General features: G+C 37.4%; 1 protein-coding gene across 1 annotated transcript in view; it reads left to right on the plus strand.

The window, feature by feature from the left end:
• LOC143561545 (uncharacterized) overlaps nucleotides 1-22,908 on the plus strand; it is a 42,976-nt gene extending 20,068 nt beyond the window's left edge. The window contains exons 6-9 of the mRNA XM_077049600.1: nucleotides 21,750-22,128; nucleotides 22,213-22,283; nucleotides 22,446-22,520; nucleotides 22,615-22,908. Of these exons, the coding sequence (XP_076905715.1) occupies nucleotides 21,750-22,128; nucleotides 22,213-22,283; nucleotides 22,446-22,520; nucleotides 22,615-22,821 (732 nt within the window). The 3' untranslated portion in view covers nucleotides 22,822-22,908. The remainder of the gene's footprint in view (nucleotides 1-21,749; nucleotides 22,129-22,212; nucleotides 22,284-22,445; nucleotides 22,521-22,614) is intronic.
• Nucleotides 22,909-23,138: the final 230 nt, after the last annotated feature.

Here is a 23,138-nt window from a genome sequence, read left to right on the forward strand (position 1 = left end):
ATGGTAGGCCAGAAGTATCCTGTTCTCAGAATTCTTGAGAATAGGGCTCTTCCTCCAGTGTGATTACCGCAATCTCCTTCGTGAAAGTCTTTGAGCACCTCTTGAATTTCAGGATCTTCGATACATCTCAAGTATGGGCCTGCAAGAGATTTCCTATACAGAATATTATTCAATAAAATGTATTGTGATACCTTAAGTTTGAAGGACTTAGGATTTTCTGTGGCTGGAATCTCTCCATTTTGAATGAACTTCTTGATCGGGATGATCCAAGATCCTTGATTACTTGAGGATAATAGATCCAAAGACACAATATTTTTGTTAGTTGTTATCTCCACAACTTCTTATTCTCCTATTGCTGGTGAGAGTACATGGATGATTGGGATCTTCATATCTTCTAGAATCTTCAATGATGAAGCTAAATTTGCTAAAGCATCTACCCCAGCATTCTCTTCTCTTGGTACCTGTATAATACTAAAAGAATCGAAGAACTTTGATAGTTCCTTGACAACATCTAGATACTTGATTAGTCTTTTACCTTTAACAGCATATGAGCCATTAAAGTGGTTAGTCATCAATAATGAATCTACATATACTTGAAGATACCTGATCCTCATGTGTTTAGCTAATTTCAAACCTGCGATTAGAGCTTCGTATTCCGCTTCATTATTGGTGGCTTAGAATGCACATGAAATGGGCTGGGGTATTATATCCCCCTGTGGCGATTTTAGTAGTATGCCCAAACTTGTTCCTCTTACATTGGACGCTCCATCTGTGAAGAGGATCCAAGGATCCTTGGTTTTTTCAAGTTGTTGGACCTCTAGATTAGCTTCATTTTGCATGTCACTACTGAAATCAGCCACAAAGTCTGCAAGCGCTTGTGATTTAATGGTTGTTCTAGGCTCATACTGAATATCATATGCACTCAGCTTCACAGCCCACTTGGCCATTCGACCTGATAATTCTGGCTTTCTAAGAACATTCTTAACAGGATAGTTAGTTCTCAAAATAATAGTATGTGTTTCAAAGTAATGTCTCAATTTAGTAGAAGTCATAATAAGTGCTAGAATTAATTTTTCTAAATGAGAATACCTGGCTTCTGCATTTAAAAGACTTTTACTTACATAATAAACGGGATGTTGTTCACCTTCATGATCCTTTACAAGGATAGCACTTACAGCGTTTCTTGAGACAGCTAGGTACAGGTATAAGGATTCTCCATCCACAGGCTTCATCAGAGCTGGAGCTGAGGATAAGTAATCCTTCAAGGCTTTGAGTGCAGCCTCATGCTTTTCCGTCCACTAGAACTTCTTATTCTTTCTCAGAATGTCATAGAAGTCTTTGCACTTCTCGCAGGATCTTGAGATGAACCTGTTGAGAGCGGCTATTCTTCCCGTGAGCCTTTGGACATCCTTGGCATTTGCAGGAGATTTCAAGTTGATGATGGCTTCAATCTGCTCGGGGCTTGCTTCAATTCCTCTTTTAGTCACCATATATCCCAGAAACTTTCCAGCCTTAACACCAAAGTGGCATTTTGACGGATTCAATTTCATGTTATATTGGTCGAGGATATTGAATTCTTCTTCTAGTCTTTAAGGTGATCCTCAGCTTTCTTTGACTTTACCACCATATCATCGATGTATACTTCCATAGTCTTGCCCAACTGATCCTTGAACATCATGTTGACTAGTCTTTGGTATGTTGCCCCTGCATTTCTTAGTCCAAAAGGCATAGCAGTATAACAGTATATGCCGGTAGGAGTCATGAATGTTGTATCCTCTTGATCAGATGGTTCCATCTGAATTTGTTGAAATCTAGAGGAAGCATCCATAAAGGTAAGCATTTCATGTCCTGCCGTTGCATCCACCATGGAATCTATATGTGGTAACGGGAAAGGATCCTTGGGGCATGCCTTGTTTAAATCAATAAAATCGACACACACCCTCCACTTTCCATTCTTTTTAGAAACAACAACCACATTAGCTAACCATCGAGGATACTTAACCTTTCTGATCATACCGGCCTTAAGAAGTTTTTCAACTTCTTCTTGTATGATCTTGTTCCTTTCAAGAGAGAAATTCCTTCGCTTCTGATGGACAGGTTTAATAGAATAATCAAGGCCCAACTTATGAGTAATTACCTCCTTAGAAATACCTGTCATGTCTGAATGTCTGAAGGCAAATGTGGATTTTTGTCGCTCTAGGAAGGATACTATATCCTCCTCGATCTCGTCAGGGATACAGGATCCTAGGAACACCTTCATGTCTGGATCTTCAGGATCTAAAGATACTTCTTTTACATCTCGCTCCTGAGCTTCCAGTACGTCCCTAGGATGTTGCTGTAAATGCTATGCTATCGTTTGTTTAGTTGTAGGCTTCATGGATGAAGAATAATAATTCTTGGCTTCCACTTGGTCACCATCTATCCTTACTACTCCCCAAGGAGTTGGTAATTTAATGCACTGATGGTAAGTAGAGGCTACAGCCTTCATTCCATGTATCCAAGGCCTGCCAAGAATAACGTTGCAACAAGAAAGATTGTCAATAACACAAAATTTTTTGTAAGAGTTTAACCCTTTGATGTATATTGAGAGTTTGATGCCCCCCAATGTTTTCATGGTTTCACCACTGAAACCCACTAGCACCGACGTTCTTAGGATGATTTCCGAGTCAGGGATGTTCATTTTCTGTAGTACGTCATGTTGGATGATGTTGACCGAGCTTCCACCATCGACTAGGATCCTGCGCACATAATGGTTAGCAATAAATAAAGTTACAATCAAACCGTCGTGGTGAGGATCCTGGATGCTTGTCTTATTTTCTTCATCAAAGAAGATTCTTTTGTCAGTCGTCAAAGTAGTGGATATGACTGGTCGTTCCCCGTTCTCCAACTTTGTTTCTTTGGCGTGTCTTTTTGCTGAGGAAAAAGAAGTACCACATATATCTGAGCCACCGGAGATGAAGTTGATTACTTATGCGTCTGGTGGGGGCGGAGTTGCTTTCTGTGGTACATCTTCAGGATCCTGGATCCTAGACTTTTTTCTTCCCAAGAGCTCTTTGAAATGACCCTTGCTTAGGAGGTATCCAATTTCTCTCCTTAAACCAGTACAACTTTCTGTCTGATGGCCAGAGTCTTCATGGAATGCACACTACTTGGACTTGTCTTTGAAGGATATTGTTTTCTCATTTTTTCGAGGCCACCTTGCTTTCTCTCCAAGATCCTTCATGGCACAAATCAAACCATGGGTATCAACAGAGAAGCAATACTTGGAAATACTTGGGTAGTCCTCATCATCTTCTCCTTCTTCAACTGCCCATACATTTTGATTGTTGGATTTTGAGTACGACTTTGAGTCGTTATTCTTGAATGAGGATCCTTGTTTCTGGTTAGGTGACTCTTGTTTCGTTGGAGCTCCTAACCGTTCTTGGATCTTCTTGTCATCTTCTAGTCTTATAAATTTGAGTGCCCTGTTTCTGACTTCATCTAAAGTCCTGCATGGAGTCATCACAAGATCATCATAAAATGGGGAGCCCCTTTGAAGTCCCATCTTGAATGCTTCAACAGCCGTAGCCATATCAAAACAAGGGATCTCTAGGGCCTCCCTGCCAAACCTTGTAAGAAAATCCCTAAGGGATTCATTATAAGGTTGGAAAACTCTATATAAATCACTAGTTAACTTCTCAAATTTCCTACTACAAGAAAATTGGCTGTTGAACAAGTTAACTAAATGCGAAAAAGAAGTAACAAAATAGGGAGGAAGACTTAGCAGCCATTTAAGTGCAGATCATGTTATTGCGGATCTGAAACCCTTGCATAGACATGCTTCCTTGAGTCTTTCAGGAATTGGATTGATCTCCATCCTATCCATATATTGAGCCACGTGTTCTTCCGGATCAGTGGTCCCATCATACACCTTCATGTTTGGGGTTTGAAAGCGTTTTGGGACTTTAGCATCACAAATAGGTGGAGCAAATCTGGACAACTTATGGCTCCCTTCTGGTATTTCAGGAATTGGACAGACCACTCCTGGCACGCTGGATATCATATCCTTAAGCTTCTGAAGTTCCTTAGCCATAGCCAGGTTGATACCTGTATCCTGCATAGAGCCAAGGTTAGTGTCTAAGGATATGTGATTATACATGTTACCTCTCGGTTGATTGAACGTTGGTATCCCAGAAGTGTAGCCAAGATAAGAAGCATCTGCTATAGGAGTTGGTCCACCATAGGCAATGGTTTTCATGGGGATTATGTCTCCTTCATGAACCTCTGAGGATATTTGATGGTGAATTCCTGACAATCCTTGATTCTGCCAGAAGGATCCTTGAGGTTGAGAGCTGAAGGATCATTGAGGATACAACCCAAAGGATCCTGGTTGAAGGATGGATGATCCTTGTTGAAGGAACCAGGATCCTTGAGTTTGCTGACCCATGGACCCTTGTTGAAGGATAGATGATCCTGGCTGAACGAACGAGGATCCTTGAGTTTGTTGACCCACGGACCCTGGTTGAAAGATGGATGATCCTTGCTGAAGGTCATGGATCCTTGAGTATGTTAAGCCACGGATCATGGAGTAGTGAAATCCAGCACCCTAGGCATTAAAGGAGTCTGATCCTCCGCTGGCCTCTTTCTTTTCTTGAGATATTCAATTTCTTATAGGATCCTCTGGTTGGTTTTGTTCTGCTGCTCCATGTATGCCTTAACCTGTGAAAATATTGCAAAAACATCATTGTTATATTTGACCACCGAAGTGGCAGCAATGGTTTTTGAGCTCTAGAAGACTGGAATTTGTGTCTTGTTTCCAGCCGCGGTGGTCCTTGGTGCTCCCGTAACTGGATGAGGCATCGGCGGCAAAGTTCTTGATGAGAGAGAAACCAAGGATGGCATGGTTGATGAAGCAGAGGTTGATTGAGAGGCCATTGATAGTGATGTGGGTAATAAGGTTGAAAATTGATAGGAAATAATCTGGATTATAGCACCAATTGCCCCACGGTGGACGCCAAATTGTTTTGGATAAAAATCAGCTAAGGATCAAGTATCCAAATCTGTAAAGTGAGGTATAGTGCTATGTTGATAATAACGAATATGTAATCAAAATCTTGATGTACACAATGATTTGATCACGAGGGAAAAAGCCCTTAACCAAGATAGTCTTACTTTGGTCAAAACTTATCAAGGTAATCGTTGGTAAAATAACTCCGGTCAAGGATTAATAAGATAATCTTTGGTCGAAGCACTTTAGTCAATGATCAACAAGGTAACCTTTGGTCGATGAGTATATGGTTTTCGTGGTCTCCGGCACAAAAAACCCTTGGACGGTGAAAACTATCACCGCCGATTATATTGATAAATAAAAGGTGATTACAAGTGTTTGTGGAGTATATGATCGAGATTACAAAGAAAGCTAGTGTGTAGAGAGAATATTTGCTTCTGCTCTAGTGTGTGTGTAAGTACATGTGTTTTACCTAGCTGATCATATCTTCATTATATACAAGAAAAGAATAACAAATATCCCTAATTTAAGCCGCCAATCAAGCCATTCCTTAATTGTGATTGTTTCCTTCGTTATCCACGTGGTATATTAATTAGATTGCGAGATTATAGCTTTGACTTGGTCATTAGCCGTTATACCTGCCAAAAATATCAACATAATAAAGGAAAATCGTTAATAAGCAATAAGTACTGAGGATCACTGATCCTGACGTAGCTCTGGAACTCTTCAGAAAGATAATTGATCCAGACACGTCAATATCTTCTTGACTGCAAGTTAGTGGATATACTGAGTCTTCTAGCCGTTATACCTGCTAAATATAAGACTACACATGAGAAAAACCGTTAATAAATAATAAGTACTGTGGATCCTTAATCCTTACGGGATCTGGAACACACGCTAAGGATAACTGATCCAAAACATATGCCAGGATAACATATCCACAGTGTCAAATTTCTGTGTACTAACAGGTATGTAATTACTAAATTAAAAAGGGTATTACTTTTTTTTTTTATTAAAAGTGTTATTTTGTTTGTTTACAAATTACAGAATTGAAATATTAGTTTATGAGTTTCTCTTAACCTTAATTTCATTATTATTCATTAAAAGGGGTGTTTACACTTAAATGAAAGGCAAACGAACAAGTCACGTCAATAACCTTTTTTTATTAGTCAAACTAAGCCTTTTAATGTTACATTCATAGATCTTATAATATTACTATTACTTGCCCGTTGGATATGGCTAAATAGCTCTATAGCCTTAGGCACAAAAAAACCGAAAGTATCAAACGCAAAGTGTTTGGTCACTTTGCATAAAGCATATATTAACTAGAGTTGTCCAAATTGTTCGCCGCTTGCACGAAAAATGCTCGTTTGATTTCAGCTCGGTTCGGTTTGAAAATGAGCCAAGCACGTGCAAAGGTACACTCGGTTCGGATTCTTTTTTCTTACTATATATCGTACAAGGATAAAATGGTCATTGACTTAATGACAATTGACATGTATCGATCGTATGCAATCAAATCCCCTCTATGAAAAAAGAGCCAAATAAAAAAGACCATGCAAGTCATATTAGTTGACAATTAACTATCAAGAAAGAAAGTGATTGAAAAAGAAACACTCGAGTCAAAACAATAGCAGTTTTTACCCCATACAACACTAATCCACAAAATATTCAACTCTTATTGCAATCGGGACGAGCAAATAACAAGTTATCATTATAAAGTTTCACCGAAAGAAGTGTTTAAATTTATTAGGTGCATTTTGAGTTATATTCCAACAAGTCAATTTAATGGACAAGCTTTCTATAGTTAAAACTTTTGATATTATTGGGGAAATAAAGTCGAAGGGGTTTCTTTGGTATAAGTATAGAACAAACAATAGGCATATAGATTGGATGAATTGATGTAAATTTTCATTAATGTAATTTTCCTTGTTGTTGGTAGCTTCCCTCCGTGTGTGGAGGAAGTGGTTTTCGGTGTTTGTTGGTTGTTTATAAAAGTTTACCGTTCGAAAAAAAGCAAGAAGTTCCTCATGTTGTCTATAATATCTATACCTAGTTGTATTTTCCAAAGATCCTTCGTTATGGGTTTTATGTTCATTTATGTTACACAATTGTTGGATCAAGAAATCACCCTTTTCGGTTGTCACACCCCCATCTTAGGCCTGGGCGTGCGACCAACAGTTGGTACCCTTTTTGTAATTAAATCAGAGTTACGGGTTTAATACGGAAATATTTGTGTGGATTAAAATATTAATATTTACATAACAAAAGACGGGATTATAAAAATACTTGTTTAATGTTTACAAAATATTCATTGTTTATATAAACCACCATTTACATATTTAATGTTTTAACAAAATGATCTGAGCCATCAGATCGACTAGATGTCAACTTCGATTCTTCAAGCGGCTATCTTTCATCACCTGTAAAACAGTTTGAAAATACGTCAGCAACACTGAATAAGCTGACGCATAAAATATTTTACTTACTTAATTACCCCTCGAGACATAACTTATGTTCGGGCCATCGTGGCTTAGGGATAATCAAGTTAAAAACAAAACACAATTATAAACTTAAACTCTACTCGAAACCGCTCAGCAAACACCGCAGCGTTTGAGATTACTTAGCTACCATCAGTATACACATGATTACCCTCTCTCGGACATAACTTAGGTCCGGCCCGTCAGGACGGAGGCTTATAACCAGGTGTGGCGCGATGTGCCCACCGTCTTCCACATATGTAAGGATCCAAACAAACGTACACGACAGCCTGAGGGCCAGTGATTACTTTTGTTTATAATGTTTTAGAGATACGTAATCTCATGTAATTAATTTACTTTGACTCGATTAAACAAGTTATAAAAGTTGGGCGTATTCACCTTTTCAAAGAGCAGCTTCACTTCACTGATCGAGTTTGTCTTTCCTTGTTATCTCGGACCTATAGTACGAGTATAACCTTTTATTATTACCAGATCTTTAATCCAACTTAAGTCCTCTAGTCTCTTTTGTATAATCTTTACCTCGATTATATTTTCTTTATGAACTATTAGTTCAAAATAATTTTCTTTCTTTTACAAGTTTATAACCTTTAGTTTACTTGTTTACTTTTCTAATACTACGTTTCTTCTTCTTGAAGAAATGTATACTTTAATCATTTACTTATTATTTAAGAAACTCAAATAACAATATTATCAATAACAAAGATATAATTTTCGTCATATTTCTTATATATATTTTCTTTGTTATATTTTCTTTATTTATTTTCTCGAGGTATCGAGTATATCCTCGACTGTGGTTTAAAGCCTTTTTAATATTTTATAATATTTTATTCGGGCATTATCCCTACCTTGATTGGCTTATAGTTCCCTAGACACTTGAGAAGCACTTTGACGCCTTTATGTTTCTCAAGCTTCTCTTGATCAACACCTTTTAGGCACGCGAATCGAGGCACACCGATCTTCAACTCTTGTCGGCACGTACTTCAAGGCGAAGTGTTGGGTCGCCTCGGGATGGCTCGTACTTTAATGTAACATCGTCGGGTTATGGCACAGAAATCGAGGAAACGTCGATTTTATGGCACAGATTACGAGGATGGTCGACACGTTTATCGAGGTAGAGAGAGAATTTGTTTTCTAGAGAGAGAAATATGTATTTGAGTTGTGTGTGTTGAATGAGAGGGTTGGTTGCCCTTAATTATAGGCTGAGTTTGAAGGGGCATCACGATACGCGATGGGCTAAGAGATAGTCGTCGTGTATCGCGGCGTAGCTATGATGAGTCACCAGTAGCTTTGCCACGTGACTGACGCAGTGCCACGTGGTGACACGCGGCGGGTCACAATGCCACGTGGTGACATGTGGCGGGACGCGTGTCTCGCTGTCAGACCACGTCATCACGATACGCGATGACGTTATGGTTTGGGCGTCGCGTATCGCGATCAGGCAAGAAATCGGAAAAAAAAAATTAGTCCTTGGACTTAGGAAACTTGGTATTTTAGATCCGATATTTTCGTGATGTTACATCGGTACCTTAAAACACCCTTTAATGGCTAAAAATGACTTAAAACGAACTTCATGGACCTAAATTGTTTTTTTGTTTGTTTTGCACTTTGTTTGACCATTTAAGCCAATCAAATGCATGCATGGATATTATGGGTAACCCCCAAGTCCAATGCACCCATTTTGGTTTGCTCTTTCTCCTCAAAACTCTCTCAATCTAGATCTAAGTATTCATCTTTCAAACTCTTGATAATTGACTTCTCAAGGTCAAACTAATGTTAATCTTTGTTTATAACTAATTCTTGTTAATTAAAGTTTGTTTAAAACATACTTCCCTTGTTTCATTGGCTTAACCTTCTCCGGCCATGGTCGGTTTAGGTGTATTGCTAGGCAATGCTTCATGGAGGACTATTATAGTCCTTGATAACACTCTAAATTACGTTTAAGCTTACTATTTTGTTCCCAGTTATTTTAGTTTTCAAATCATTTTTATAGTTCAATGGTATTTGGATATGTGGAAACCATCCTCGGTTTCATTCCGAGTCAAGAACCGAACCAAAACCAAACTTTTGTTTAAATACTTTACTATTAACATGTTGTATGTAAAACTTGAGTATTATTATTTCTAAGTTTATTTTTATGATTTCTATGGTATTGGGTATGTGGTAACCATCCTCGGTCTTATTCCGAGTCAAGGACCGAACCAAGACCAAACTAAACCGAGTTCACTCGCTAAAGACACACTAGTTGTGTTTTCGGCCACCGAATCTCATATTTTCTTTAAAACTATATTATAAACTAATTTTAATTGTTTTCTCAAAATACTTGGTATGTAGGATCCAACTTGATCTTATAACAAGTTTGGACCGACAAAGCCAAACACCCGCTTAATGGACGTCGAGGTTCTTCTTAATAGAACTACGCACTTGGTTAGGTTTCTTTTGATTTCATTGAGTTATCTCGTAACATTTATCACTTTGGAATCTCGGCTTCGGGATTGACCAATTATCAAGACTCGAACCGACAAATCCGAACACTCGTAAAATATCGTCTTAGTATCTATTTAATAAAGGGTTTTGCAATATCATAATTATACCCAAATATTTACTTAACAAAGGTTAAGTAAAACTAATGAATAGAATACCGAGACCCGATTTCGAGTAAACTTACTTTTCAAAAACCATTATTTTAATTTCTTATGTATTTACACTTCTAACTCCCGAACTTTAATTATTTATCTTACTTGTCATGTTATTTTACTTTAAGGCTCTTAAGACCATCTACTAACTCAATACCCTCTTTAATATAGGTCTTGCTCGTTGAACTTACCTTTCCATTTATTCGCAAACTAATCCTTCAAGTTACTTTTTTCATGTGAGTACATTTCATCCCCTGTTTTCCTTTTTATACTTTGGGGGTAACATGCATACTTATTTGAAACAAGAATGATTTATAATACTCGATCCTCAAACCACAAACTCTAGGGTGTATGATACTTGGAATACTTGCTCTATTGTGTGTTATATGTTTCATATGCTTTACGTGCACGAGTGTTTATTTTGATGTTGTTGTTGAGCCTCAATAAGTATGATCATACGCACCCCTAACTATCTTAGCCTTGTGCTAGTAGAATAGGGCCTCATTATCTGAGTATGTCGGTTGTTACCGATTAGAAAGGATCCTCATTTATTTATGATTTATATACCGCATTTGTTGCTTTTATTTATAGTTTCATATACAAGTTGTGTATTTTGTCTCATGTTATATATACTCAAAACTATGAAATTCCTCACCAACATTTGTGTTGACAAATTATATTGTATGCATTGTTACATGTTTGATTATTGATTGATTGGAGTTTGAAGACGCTATTTTATTTGAGACTATTCAGGTTATTAGAAGAATGAACAATTAAAATTCTTGCGTTGGTGTTATTCTGTATGAACGATGTTGTGTTACTTTTGATGATTAAATGAAGTGAATGAGTTGTTTAAATATTGTCACTTAAATAGTGTCTTGTGTTCTTGGGCAATCCGTTGCACCCCGGTATATTTCGCCGCCTTTGGTCGGGGTGTAACAACAACTCTCTACTCTCCATCCAACCCGTTGATTGATCTCTAAAATCTAATGGATAAACTCCACCTAGAAGAGTCAGTATTGGATTTAGTGACGATTTTACCCATTCATTTAGCAGCGGGTCCGATGAGTTTTCAAAGATGCCAAATTTTACACTTGGTGTGAACTGCCATCAAAACCTATGTATATGATTATGTGTTCACCGGTTGAAAGAATTGTGGTGGCACCAGATTGTTGACTTTGTGGACAACATTAAAGGGTCATTGTTTTGGACAAAAATCACTCAAGGATAATGTATCCAAATTCGTAATTGTGAGGTCTAGTGCTGTGATGATAATATTGAATGTGTAATCGAAATCTTGGTGAACACAATGATTTGATCACGAGAGAAAAAGCCCTTAACCAAAATAGTCTTACTTCGGTCAAAACTTATCAAGGTAATCTTTGGTAAAATAACTTCGATCAAGGATTAATAAGATAATCTTTGGTCGAATTACTTTATTCAATGATCAACAAGATAACCTTTGGTCGATAAGTATATGATTATCGTGGTCTCCGGCATAAAAAACCCTCGGACGGTGAAAACTATCACCGTCGATTATATTAATAATAAAATGTGGTTAAAAGTTTTGTGGAGTATATGATCGAGATTACAAAGTAAGCTAGTGTGTAGAGAGAATGCTTGCTTCTGCTCTAGTGTGTGTGTTTATACATGTGTTTAACCTAGCTGATCATATCTTCATTATATACAAGAAAAGAATAACAAAGATCCCTAATTTAAGCCGCCAATCAAGCCATTCCTTAATTGTGATTGTTTCCTTCATTATCCACACGGTATATTAATTAGATTGCGAGATTATAGCTTTGACTTGGTCATTAGCCGTTATACCTGCCAAAAATATCAACATAACAAAGGAAAATCGTTAATAAGCAATAAGTACTGAGGATCACTGATCCTGACGTAGCTCTGGAACTCTTCAGAAGGATAATTGATCCAGACACGTCAATATCTTCTTGACTGCAAGTTAGTGGATAGACTGAGTCTTCTAACCGTTATACCTGCTAAATATAAGACTATACATGAGAACAACCGTTAATAAATAATAAGTACTGTGGATCCTTGATCCTGACGGGATCTTGAACACACGCTAATGATAACTGATCCAAAACATATGTCAGGATAACATATCCACAGTGTCAAATTTCTGTGCACTAACAACTGCCCCCAAAATGGCGGTTGTGATAAGATCACAGCTGTCATTTTGCCTTTGAAATCAAACTTCCTGCAAAACATATGAGATTTGACAAGCTGGATATAATTGTCATCATGGAGTTTCCTTGGGAACTTCCCTTCCGGTTGTATATCCTTTTACCATAAATATTGATCCTTTTGTGATCCTCGTAATTGAATTTAGGATACCTGATGCAAATAACTTATGATATTAACTAGGATTAAACCAAACAAACTAGGGACAAGCCCAAATAAACTGGGGACAAGCCCGTGCAACTGGGGACAAGCCCGTGTAACTGGGGAAAAGCCCGTGAACTGGGGACAAGTCCAAAAAACTGGGGACAAACCCAAACTGGGGACTGGCCCAAAGATACGGATGTTAACTGGGGACTCGCCCAAACCGGGATTTAGCCCAAACGTGAGATGACGTGAAAACATTATAAACCGGTGGTATGGTACGTCTACCATAAATCGTAGGATCCTCCATATAGCCGAAGACAATGAAATTGTCAGCCACTAAACGTGTACTGGTCCCGCTGCCTCGGACTATACGTCGGATAGCGTGCACTCCAGGCGAGAGTGTAGAAACTCTAATTTATAAGAAAGGTGAAAACCTTTAAACCTTAGGGGATATGACCATCGAGGGTCATATCCAATCTTGGGCTAGGCCAAGGAAATAGTAAAGTACCTTAAGTGTGAGGGAGAGGTGGCCAACCTCTTAGACATTGAACCTCTTATTGAAATTTGCATTGTTATTTAAAACTTGGAAAAAGACAAACGTTAAAAATATATTATCCTTAAATTAATAAGAATCTGAAATGAATAACTGATCGGATAGATATTACCAATTTCAGGATCCTTGATCCTTCTGAGGATACTTGATCCTGACTAGAAAAAGTATTTCTTGAGATGAATAGCATTCCATGCTCTAGGTAACATGTTGCCTTCCATAGTCAGCAGGTGATATGCCCCATTTCCGGCTTCTGACTCGATCAAGTAGGGGCCTTCCCACATGGGTGCTAGCTTTCCATCTGCTGGATTAGTTGTGTTCTGGAAAGCTTTCCTCAAAACTAGATCTCCTTCTTGAAATCTTCGAATCCTGATATTCTTGTTGTATGCCCCAGCTACCCTTTGTTGATATGCTGCCATTCTGATTTTAGCTAGGTCTCTGAGCTCATTAACAGTATCCAGATCTTGGAGAAGGATTTCGTTGTTGGCTTGAGGATCACGGATGCTTGTTCTGGCAGTAGGAACCACCATCTCCGTAGGGATTACAGCTTCTGAGCCAAACACCAATAAGAAGGGTGTTTGACCTGTTGCATTCTTTGGTGTTGTTCTATCATCCCAAAGAACATATGGTAGCTCTTCGGCCCACATGCCTTTCTTGGATCCTAGTTTCTTCTTCAAGTTGTTGATAATAATCTTGTTACTTGATTCTGCTTGACCATTAGCTTGAGGATGAATTGGTGTGGAGGTAATCATCTTAATGGCCCAACTGTCATAAAAGTTAGTGGTTCTTTTCCCGATAAACTGAGAACCATTGTCACAAATAATTTTTGAAGGGACACCAAATCTAGTAATAATATTTCTTTTAATGAAGGATATCACCTCTTTTTCACGGACTTGAACAAAAGCTTCTGCTTCTATCCACTTTGAAAAGTAGTCAGTCATTGCAAGCATGAATACTTTTCCCCCTGGCGTTTTAGATAGCTTACCCACGATATCCATGCCCCACTTCATGAAAGGCCATGATGAGGATATAGGATACATAGGCTCTGTTGGCTGATGCAGAATATTGCCATGTCTTTGACATGAATCACACTTCTTTGAGTACTCCATGGCGTCTCTCTTCATGGTAGGCCAGAAGTATCCTGTTCTCAGAATTCTTGAGAATAGGGCTCTACCTCCAGTGTGACTACCGCAATCTCCTTCGTGAAAGTCTTTGAGCGCCTCTTGAATTTCAGGATCTTCGATACATCTCAAGTATGGACCTGCAAGAGATTTCCATAAGTTTGAAGGACTTAGGATTCTCTGTGGCTGGAATTTCTCCTTTTTGAATGAACTTCTTGATTGGGAAGATCCAAGATCGTTGATTACTTGAGGATAATGGATCCAAAGGCTCAATATCTTTGTCAGTTGTTATCTCCCCCAACTTCTTGTTCTCCTATTGCTTGTGAGAGTACATGGATGATTGGGATCTTCGTATCTTCTGGAATCTTCAATGATGAAGCTAAATTTGCTAAAGCATCTGCCCCGGCATTCTCTTCTCTTGGTACCTGTATAATACTAAAAGAATCGAAGGACTTTGATAGTTCCTTTACAACATCTAGATATTTGATTAGTTTTTCACCTTTAACAGCATATGAGCCATTAAAGTGGTTAGCCATCAATAAAGAATCTGCATATACTTGAAGATACCTGATCCTCATGTGTTTAGCTAATTGCAAACCTGCGATCAGAGCTTCGTATTCCGCTTCATTATTGGTGGCTTGGAATGCACATGCAATGGACTGGGGTATTATGTCCCAAAGTCACAAAGTCTGTGAGTGCTTGTGACTTGATGGTTGTTCTAGGCTCATACTGAATATCATTTGCACTCAGCTTCACAGCCTACTTGGTCATTCTTCCATCTGTTGCTGAGGATAAGTAATCCTTAAGAGCCTTCAGAGATAAAATTGATGACCCGAGCATTAGGTGGTGGTGGAGCTACTTTCTGTGGAATTTCTTCGGGATCCTGGATCCTTGCTTTCTTGTCAGGTGACTCCTGCTTTGTTGAAGTTCCTAATCGTTCCTGGATTCTTTTATCATCCTCCAATATTATAAACCTGAGTGCCTTGTTCCTTACTTCATCTAATGTTCTGCATGGGGTCATAACAATATCATCATAAAATAGGGAGTCCTTTTGATGTCCCATCTTGAATGCTTCAACAGCCGTAGCCATATCAAGACTAGGGATCTCTAGGGCCTCCATGCCAAACCTTGTAACAAAATCCCTAAGGGATTCATTATAAGGTTGGACAACTCTATACAAATCACTAGTTAACTTCTCAAATTTCCTACTACAAGAAAATTGGCTGTTGAACAAGTTAACTAAATGTGAAAAAGAAGTAACGGAAAAGAGAGGAAGACTTAGCAGCCATTTTAATGCAGATCCTGTTAGTGTGGATCCGAAACCCTTGCATAGACAAGCTTCCTTGAGTTTTTCAGGAATTGGATTGATTTCCATTCTCTCCCTGTATTGAGCCACATGCTCTTCGGGATCAGTTGTCCCATCATACACATTCATATTGGGGGTCTGAAATCGTTTTGGGACTTCAACATCACAAATAGGTGGAGCAAATCTGGACAACTTTTGGCTTCCTTCTGGGATTTCAGGGATCGGACTGACCACTCCTGGCACGCTGGATATCATATCCTTAAGCTTCTGAAGTTCCTTAGCCATAGCCTGGTTGATACTTGTATCATGCATAGAGCCAAGGTTAGTGTCTAAGGACATATGATTATATATGTTACCTCTCGGTTGATTGAACGTTGGCATCCCAGAAGTGTAGCCAAGGTAAGAAGCATCTGCCATGTTAGCTGGTCCACCAGAGGCAATGGTTTGCATGGGGATGATGTCTCCTTCATGGACCTCCAAAGACCTCTGATGTTGAAGTCCTGAGGATCCTTGATTCTGGAAGAAGGATCATTGAAGTTGAGAGTTGAATGATCCTTAGTGATAAATCCCAGAGGATCCTGACTGAAGGAACGAGGATCCTTGTTGAGGGAACAAGGATCCTTGAGTTTGCTGACCCATGGACCCCTGTTGAAGGATAGATGATCCTTGCTGGAAAATCGAGGATCCTTGAACGTGCTAACCCATAGATCCTGGCTGAAGGATAGATGATCCTTGCTGGAAGATGGAGGATCCTTGAGTCTGTTGAGCCACAGATCCTGGAGTAGTGAAATCCAGAATCCTTGGCATTAAAGGAGTCTGATCCTCCAGTGGCCTCTTATTCTTCTTGAGATCTTCAATTTCACGTAGGATCTTCTGGTTGGTTTTGTTTTGCTGCCCCATGTATGCCTTAACCTGTGAAAACATAGCAGAAACATCATTGTTAGAGTTAACCACCGAAGTGGCAGTAGTGTTCTTTGAGCTCTGGAAGACTGGAATTTGTGTCTTGTTTCCAACATCAGTAGCCCTCGGTGCTCCCGTGATTGGAGGAGACATCGGCGGCAAAGTTCTTGATGAGAGAGGAACCGAAGATGGCATGGTTGATGAAGCAGAGGTTGATTGAGAGGCCATTGATAGTAATATGGGTAAGAAAGGTTGAATATTGATAAGGTATTTTCTGGATTATAGCACCAATCGCCCCACGGTGGGCGCCAAATTGTTTTGGATAAAAATCACTCAAGGATAATGTATCCAAATTCGTAATTGTGAGGCCTAGTGCTGTGATGATAATATTGAATGTGTAATCGAAATCTTGGTGAACACAATGATTTGATCACGAGGGAAAAAGCCCTTAACCAAAATAGTCTTACTTCGGTCAAAACTTATCAAGGTAATCTTTGGTAAAATAACTTCGGTCAAGGATTAATAAGATAATCTTTGGTCGAATTACTTTAGTCAATGATCAACAAGGTAACCTTTGGTCGATAAGTATATGATTACCGTGGTCTCCGGCACAAAAAACCCTCGAATGGTGAAAACTATCACCGTCGATTATATTGATAATAAAATGTGGTTACAAGTGTTGTGGAGTATATGATCGAGATTACAAAATAAGCTAGTGTGTAGAGAGAATGCTTGCTTCTGCTCTAGTGTGTGTGTTCGTACATGTGTTTAACCTAGCTGATCATATCTTCATTATATACAAGAAAAGAATAACAAATATCCCTAATTTAAGCCGCCAATCAAGCCATTCCTTAATTGTGATTGTTTCCTTCATTATCCACGCGGTATATTAATTAGATTGCGAGATTATAGCTTTGACTTGGTCATTAGCCGTTATACCTGCCAAAAATATCAATATAACAAAGGAAAATCGTTAATAAGCAATAACTACTGAGGATCACTGATCCTGACGTAGCTCTGGAACTCTTCAGAAGGATAATTGATCCAGACACGTCAATATCTTCTTGACTGCAAGTTAGTGGATAGACTGAGTCTTCTAACCGTTATACCTACTAAATATAAGACTACACATGAGAACAACCGTTAATAAATAATAAGTACTGTGGATCCTTGATCCTGACGGGATCTTGAACACACGTTAAGGATAACTGATCCAAAACATATGCCAGGATAACATATCCACAGTGTCAAATTTCTATGCACTAACAATTGCCCCCAAAATGGCGGTTGTGATAAGATCACAGCTGTTATTTTGCCTTTGAAATCAAACTTCCTGCAAAACAGATGAGATTTGACAAGCTGGATATAATTGTCATCATGGAGTTTCCTTGGGAACTTCCCTTCCGGTTGTATATCCTTTTACCATAAGTATTGATCCTTTTGTGATCCTCGTAATTGAATTTAGATACCTGATGCAAATAACTTATGATATTAACTAGGATTAAACACAACAAAGGAGTTAAGTTATTGTACAATAATCCTTAACGTACAAAAACGTACGTGAATTACGCTCAAAGCAAAAACAAAACGCTCAAGGACAAAAAAATAAATACACTCAAAAGCCAAAATACAAAAAAAGCTCAAGAATCCGTAATATGTTCAAAACGGGTTTCGTGAAGAAAAGTAAAAAATCGGTCGATTAACAATCCAAATCTGTTTTTTCTTTTTTTTTTGTGAATTGGGTATGCATTGAGATTTCGATATCTTGTGTGATTTCATGGATCAAATTTTCTCATGTACTTCGTTTATCTTCATAAGTGTATAAAATTATTCTTCATCCTTTTGTTTGATGCTTAAAGTTAGAATGTCCATTTTTTTGTATTATAAATTCCCTGCCAAAAGAAATTTATTTTAATATTGTTGTAGTTGTTTATGTTTGGTTCGTAGTCCTTGTTGGCCCGATTTATTATTTGAAGTCTAAATGGCAGGCAGGTGTAGGGTGGTCAGACCGAAGTCCGGCCCGGTTTGAATTTCTTGTTCACTAATTTACAAATCCTAGACTAGTCTCTATTAAAAACAACGCTGTGTGCTTGTAACAATTTGTCACCCAATAAAGAAATACTTAGTTGTCACCCGTGGACGTAGGTCAGTTTAGACCAAACCAGTGACGTTAAATCCTCGTGTTCGTTTATTGCTTTCGCGTGTTGTGTTCGGTTCGTGTATGCGTTTAATCCTAACAGTTTGTCAACGTATGTTATTGTATTCATAAGCATTTGGGAGTAATACATAGTTTGCATATACCATGTTCATTTCAAATGATACCATCGATCCGTTGCTGCAAAACTATAGTTTAAGTCAACCGGTAAAAAAAAAAATAGCCTCGGGGCATCTACTAGTATTTTTAAACGGAAGTAGCAAAAGTGAACACTTTAAAAGAAAAAAGTTTATTTGAAATGAGAATGAAATTAATGAATTGTAAAAAAGCAATACATATATTTATTTGATCGTTTGCTTTGGTAATTGATTTGGGGGTTTGTATCGGTTCGTGCACCAAAAACCTAACTCCCAGCATTTGCATCTGGTATGTATGTATGTGTGTGTATGTATGTACATACGTACCTGCTGTTGACTCATTCTTAAGAATGAATCATAAAGATACTTGCAATAATACTCATTGTTTTACAAGTACCAATTTACTGTTTTGAATTTTGATCGTCTACTCTTTAATTCATTTCAATCGTGAGTTGTTTTTTCAAGCTCTGGTTTGACTCGTTTACTATCCATTAAATATTTCATATACTCTTTTATATATTTTGAGAAAAACATTAAATGAGTCAAAGCTCTGCTCGGGCTCGGTTGTGTAGTCCAAAAGAGGTAAACTTAAAAACACACAAGGCTCGAGCGATTCGGGACCCTTTGCACCCCTATGGGTGAGAATTAGATCAAATATCTATTGAAACACTAATTAGTTGGAGCATTAATTACATTACTCTTAAGATGCCCAGGCCCCAGTGTATTGATATTTGTATATTTTTTTGGCGTTGGAAGCCTTTGAATACTTGACACTTGAATTCAAACTGATAAAATGAGTACTTCATATTGGTAAATATTAGTACCATGCGAGTAAAGTGTGTCGTTTTTATGCTAATTTGTTTTAAGATGGATCATAAAACAAGTAATTGGATGTCTGCACAGGGTGCAATGGAATCTGGTGATTGGAGGGCTCAACTGCAACGACAAAGGGTCGTGAACAAGATGTATGCGCTTATATGTTTTTTTTTATAATTTCTTATTTGTTTTTTGTCCTAAAAAAGCTATGGTTATGCTGAACTGCTTGAGTGTCAATTACTTGGTGTGACTGATTCTCTACACTTGTATGTTGTATAATAATGTCATTTGCTAAATGTTTATTATGTTTAGAATGGATACCTTGAAGAGGCATCTTCCATTCACCGAATATGAGAGACTACAAGAACTTAAGAAAATAGCTGAGAGGGTCGAGGAGGAGATTTATATTGCTGCCACAAGCGAGGTATGGGTATGCCTTGTTCTTTATATTATTAACTGGTTTTGTAGATTTTGGTTATTGCCTTTTTGATTATGTGGAATAAAGATTTTGTAATTCTTTAGGACAGGTGATATCATGTTTGTCATAGATAATGGGGTCTAAAATCATGTAATTGATTTGGTTTGCAGTCTGAATATACACGGAAGATATGCTTCATGATGCTGAGTATCGATACCAGATTACATAAATCCATGCCTCCAAACTCTGGTGCTTTATATAATTCGTCAGCAAATGGCGGAGATTGGCAAGAGGAAGTGTATCAAAAGGTGCTGTATATTATCTTACACTTTTCTTAAAGCACCTGAGATTTGTACATTGCTTTTAACTTGAACAAAATCATCAAATGGTGAATCGTTACCGATACATAATGTCATTAGCAGATGTAAGTTTTTTGTGTGTGATCCTGCTTGTGTTGCCATTCTATTATTTATACAGTCATTTCTTTTAATTAATACTAATATGATACGATATTATTTATTTTATATATGTTTGGTTATTATTTTTAAGTTTGGGTATGTGTTAGGTCTTTTATGGTTAGTAGAAGGGGGTGTTTAGTATTTTGTTTGATTATATAATAATTATCGTATCATGAATAAAAGATAGCACATTGTTTTTGAGTTAATTCTTCTCCTAAATCTTATTATTCTTCTTCTTCAAGTCTCTAACCCTATCATAATACTACTCCATTTGAATACCATTGAATTTATGTATTCAAATGATAAATAACTAGATGAGAATTACATATTTTACTAATGTTTTTCATGATTTGTGAGTGGGAATATCAATCTTTTTCCAATTATAGGCACTATAACCATGTTTTTTTTCTCTTTCGATTACAAATAAAAACTATGAAGGACCTGTATCTATATGGTGAAGATTGGCAAGAGGGAGTGTATCTAAAGGTGTCGCGTGTTATTGTTATCTTACATTGTTTTTGAAGCAGTGAAATCACCTAACATCTCTATTTGCTTTTGGTTGACAAAATTAAACACCGTTATTCTAAACCAAACTTCGCTTTTGTTTCTTATTTTTCCCGCTCGGATTATTAATATAAAATCTATGTGAGTACCAAAAAATGGTACTGAAAATATTTTTCAAATATCAAGACTTTAGAGTGTTTACAAGTTTTTTGCTTGTAATCAATAATCATGCTTGGGTTTCCATTCTCTTGTGTATACTAGGTTTTTGCAGTCATTGCTGTTCCATTTGAATAGCATTATGCGACTAAAGTGGAATAATGTATCATTACACACGTTTTGGATAACATGGATTTTTTTTATTCTGATTACAGATAAAAGCTATGGACTTGTATCTTCAAGATTTCAACTACATGCACCAGAAAATTCTTTCCAAATTACATGTTCAATAGGTAAGTTAGTGTCTTATATTTGATATTAGATATTGGTGTAAACGAGCCAAGCCCAAGCTCGACTTGTCTTAAGCTTGGCACATTTCGAGCTCTTTTCCTAATACATATAAACTTTTAACTATTTTTATATAATTTGAGATTGAGAAAAATCAAACGAGCCCAAGCTCGGCTCGAGCTTGATTATGTAGAGTGAAACTAATACATTCAAATTCAAAAGGGTCAGAACTTAAAAATACACAAGGCTTGTTAAGGCCCGGAGAGCCTAAACGATCTTCCCATACAAGGCTCGGCCTCGGCTCATTTCTAGCCTTTTATCTATTCTATCTCGAGTAGCTTGCGAACGACTCGGCTCGTTTGCACCCCTAATCAGAATTGGAAATATTTTCAGTGTTAAAGCATGTAGAATCATTTAAAGATAATATGGCATACAACAAGGGCCTCTGATGAAAATTTTTTGTTGTCCAGCACAATTATCTTCAGCAACAAAAATATGAGCAACTTAAGAAGTTGAAAGTATTTAATAATATGTTGGAGCGTTTTATGCAATTCTTACAAATCCCTAAGCAAGAAATACTAGTTAATATCAAAGACAGACTACCCACTTATGAGATGCAGATTATTAATGTCCTCAATTCAAATAAGCGGAAACCAGCGCCACCTCAGCAACAAGCAACAGCACTTCCTGCACTACATATGCAATCTTTACAGCAATCACAACTAATGTCTCAATTGACACATAGGGATATGCAACAAAGGCTTGCCACAGCAGGTGATTTTCAGAACCAAAATGTGATAGATATGCAGAAACCGCTATGTCCACAAAAGAGAGGTATGCCAGATTCAAGTAGCGATTTTTTTTATCATATATATTTTGATATTCAACTATATTTTGAGTGAGCTAACACATGAAACTTCTACTCTTGTGTAGCATCTTTAGATTCGACAGCTCACACTAGCAATCAAAACAGTGGGGATTGGCAAGAGGCAGTGTATCAAAAGGTGTTGTATATCATTACTGATAAAATATCAATCAAATGTAGTGCATACAAGAATTTTGTTTGTAATCATCCCTATGTTGCTATTCTCTTGTTTATACTTTATACCATGTTCCATTTGTATAGCATTGTCATCTAAATATATGTTTTTTTTTTCTGATTACAGATAAAAGCTATGAAGGAGCAGTATCTACCAGATTTGGATTACATGCACCAGAAAATTCTTTCCAAATTGCAGAACGTAAGTTATATCAAAACTGGAAATCTTTTTAGTTTCAAATCATTTATAGAAAATGCATGTAATCTTAATTTAATGAAAATCTCTTGGCGTCTAGCATGATTCTCTTGCACAGCAACCAAAAAACGAGCAAATTGAGAAGATGAAAGTATATAAAAATATGTTGGAGCGTTTCATGCAATTTTTACAAATCCCTAAGCATGGAATACTAGATAATTATAAAGACAAGCTGGGTACTTATGAAAAGCAGATTATTAATGTCATCAATTCAAACAGGCGGAATCCAGCAGCTGCACAGCAGTAACCATAAGCTTGGCCAAGGTCACAATAGCTATTAATTTAACTAATTTCATATTGTATAAATGTCATATTCCCTGCTTTTACATTGGCATGTTTTAACTAAATATATGTCTTGGGTTCAAAGCATATATGGCTTTACAATTATATAACTATTGCTCAAAACGTTTATCTGTTAACTTTGATTTGATGCATTTATTTACTAATTGGACAGTTTATCAAATGAATACATGATAATCTAAACCCACTTTTAATGGACACCATGAGTTCTTCCAATCCAGACCGGTCAATTTAATGGACAAGCTTTCTCAAAAGCCTTCTGCT

Source organism: Bidens hawaiensis, unplaced genomic scaffold, assembly GCF_021521415.1.
Source record: "Bidens hawaiensis isolate Kalapana, Puna unplaced genomic scaffold, B.hawaiensis_p1.1 tig00020699_1, whole genome shotgun sequence".
NCBI lineage: Eukaryota > Viridiplantae > Streptophyta > Magnoliopsida > Asterales > Asteraceae > Bidens > Bidens hawaiensis.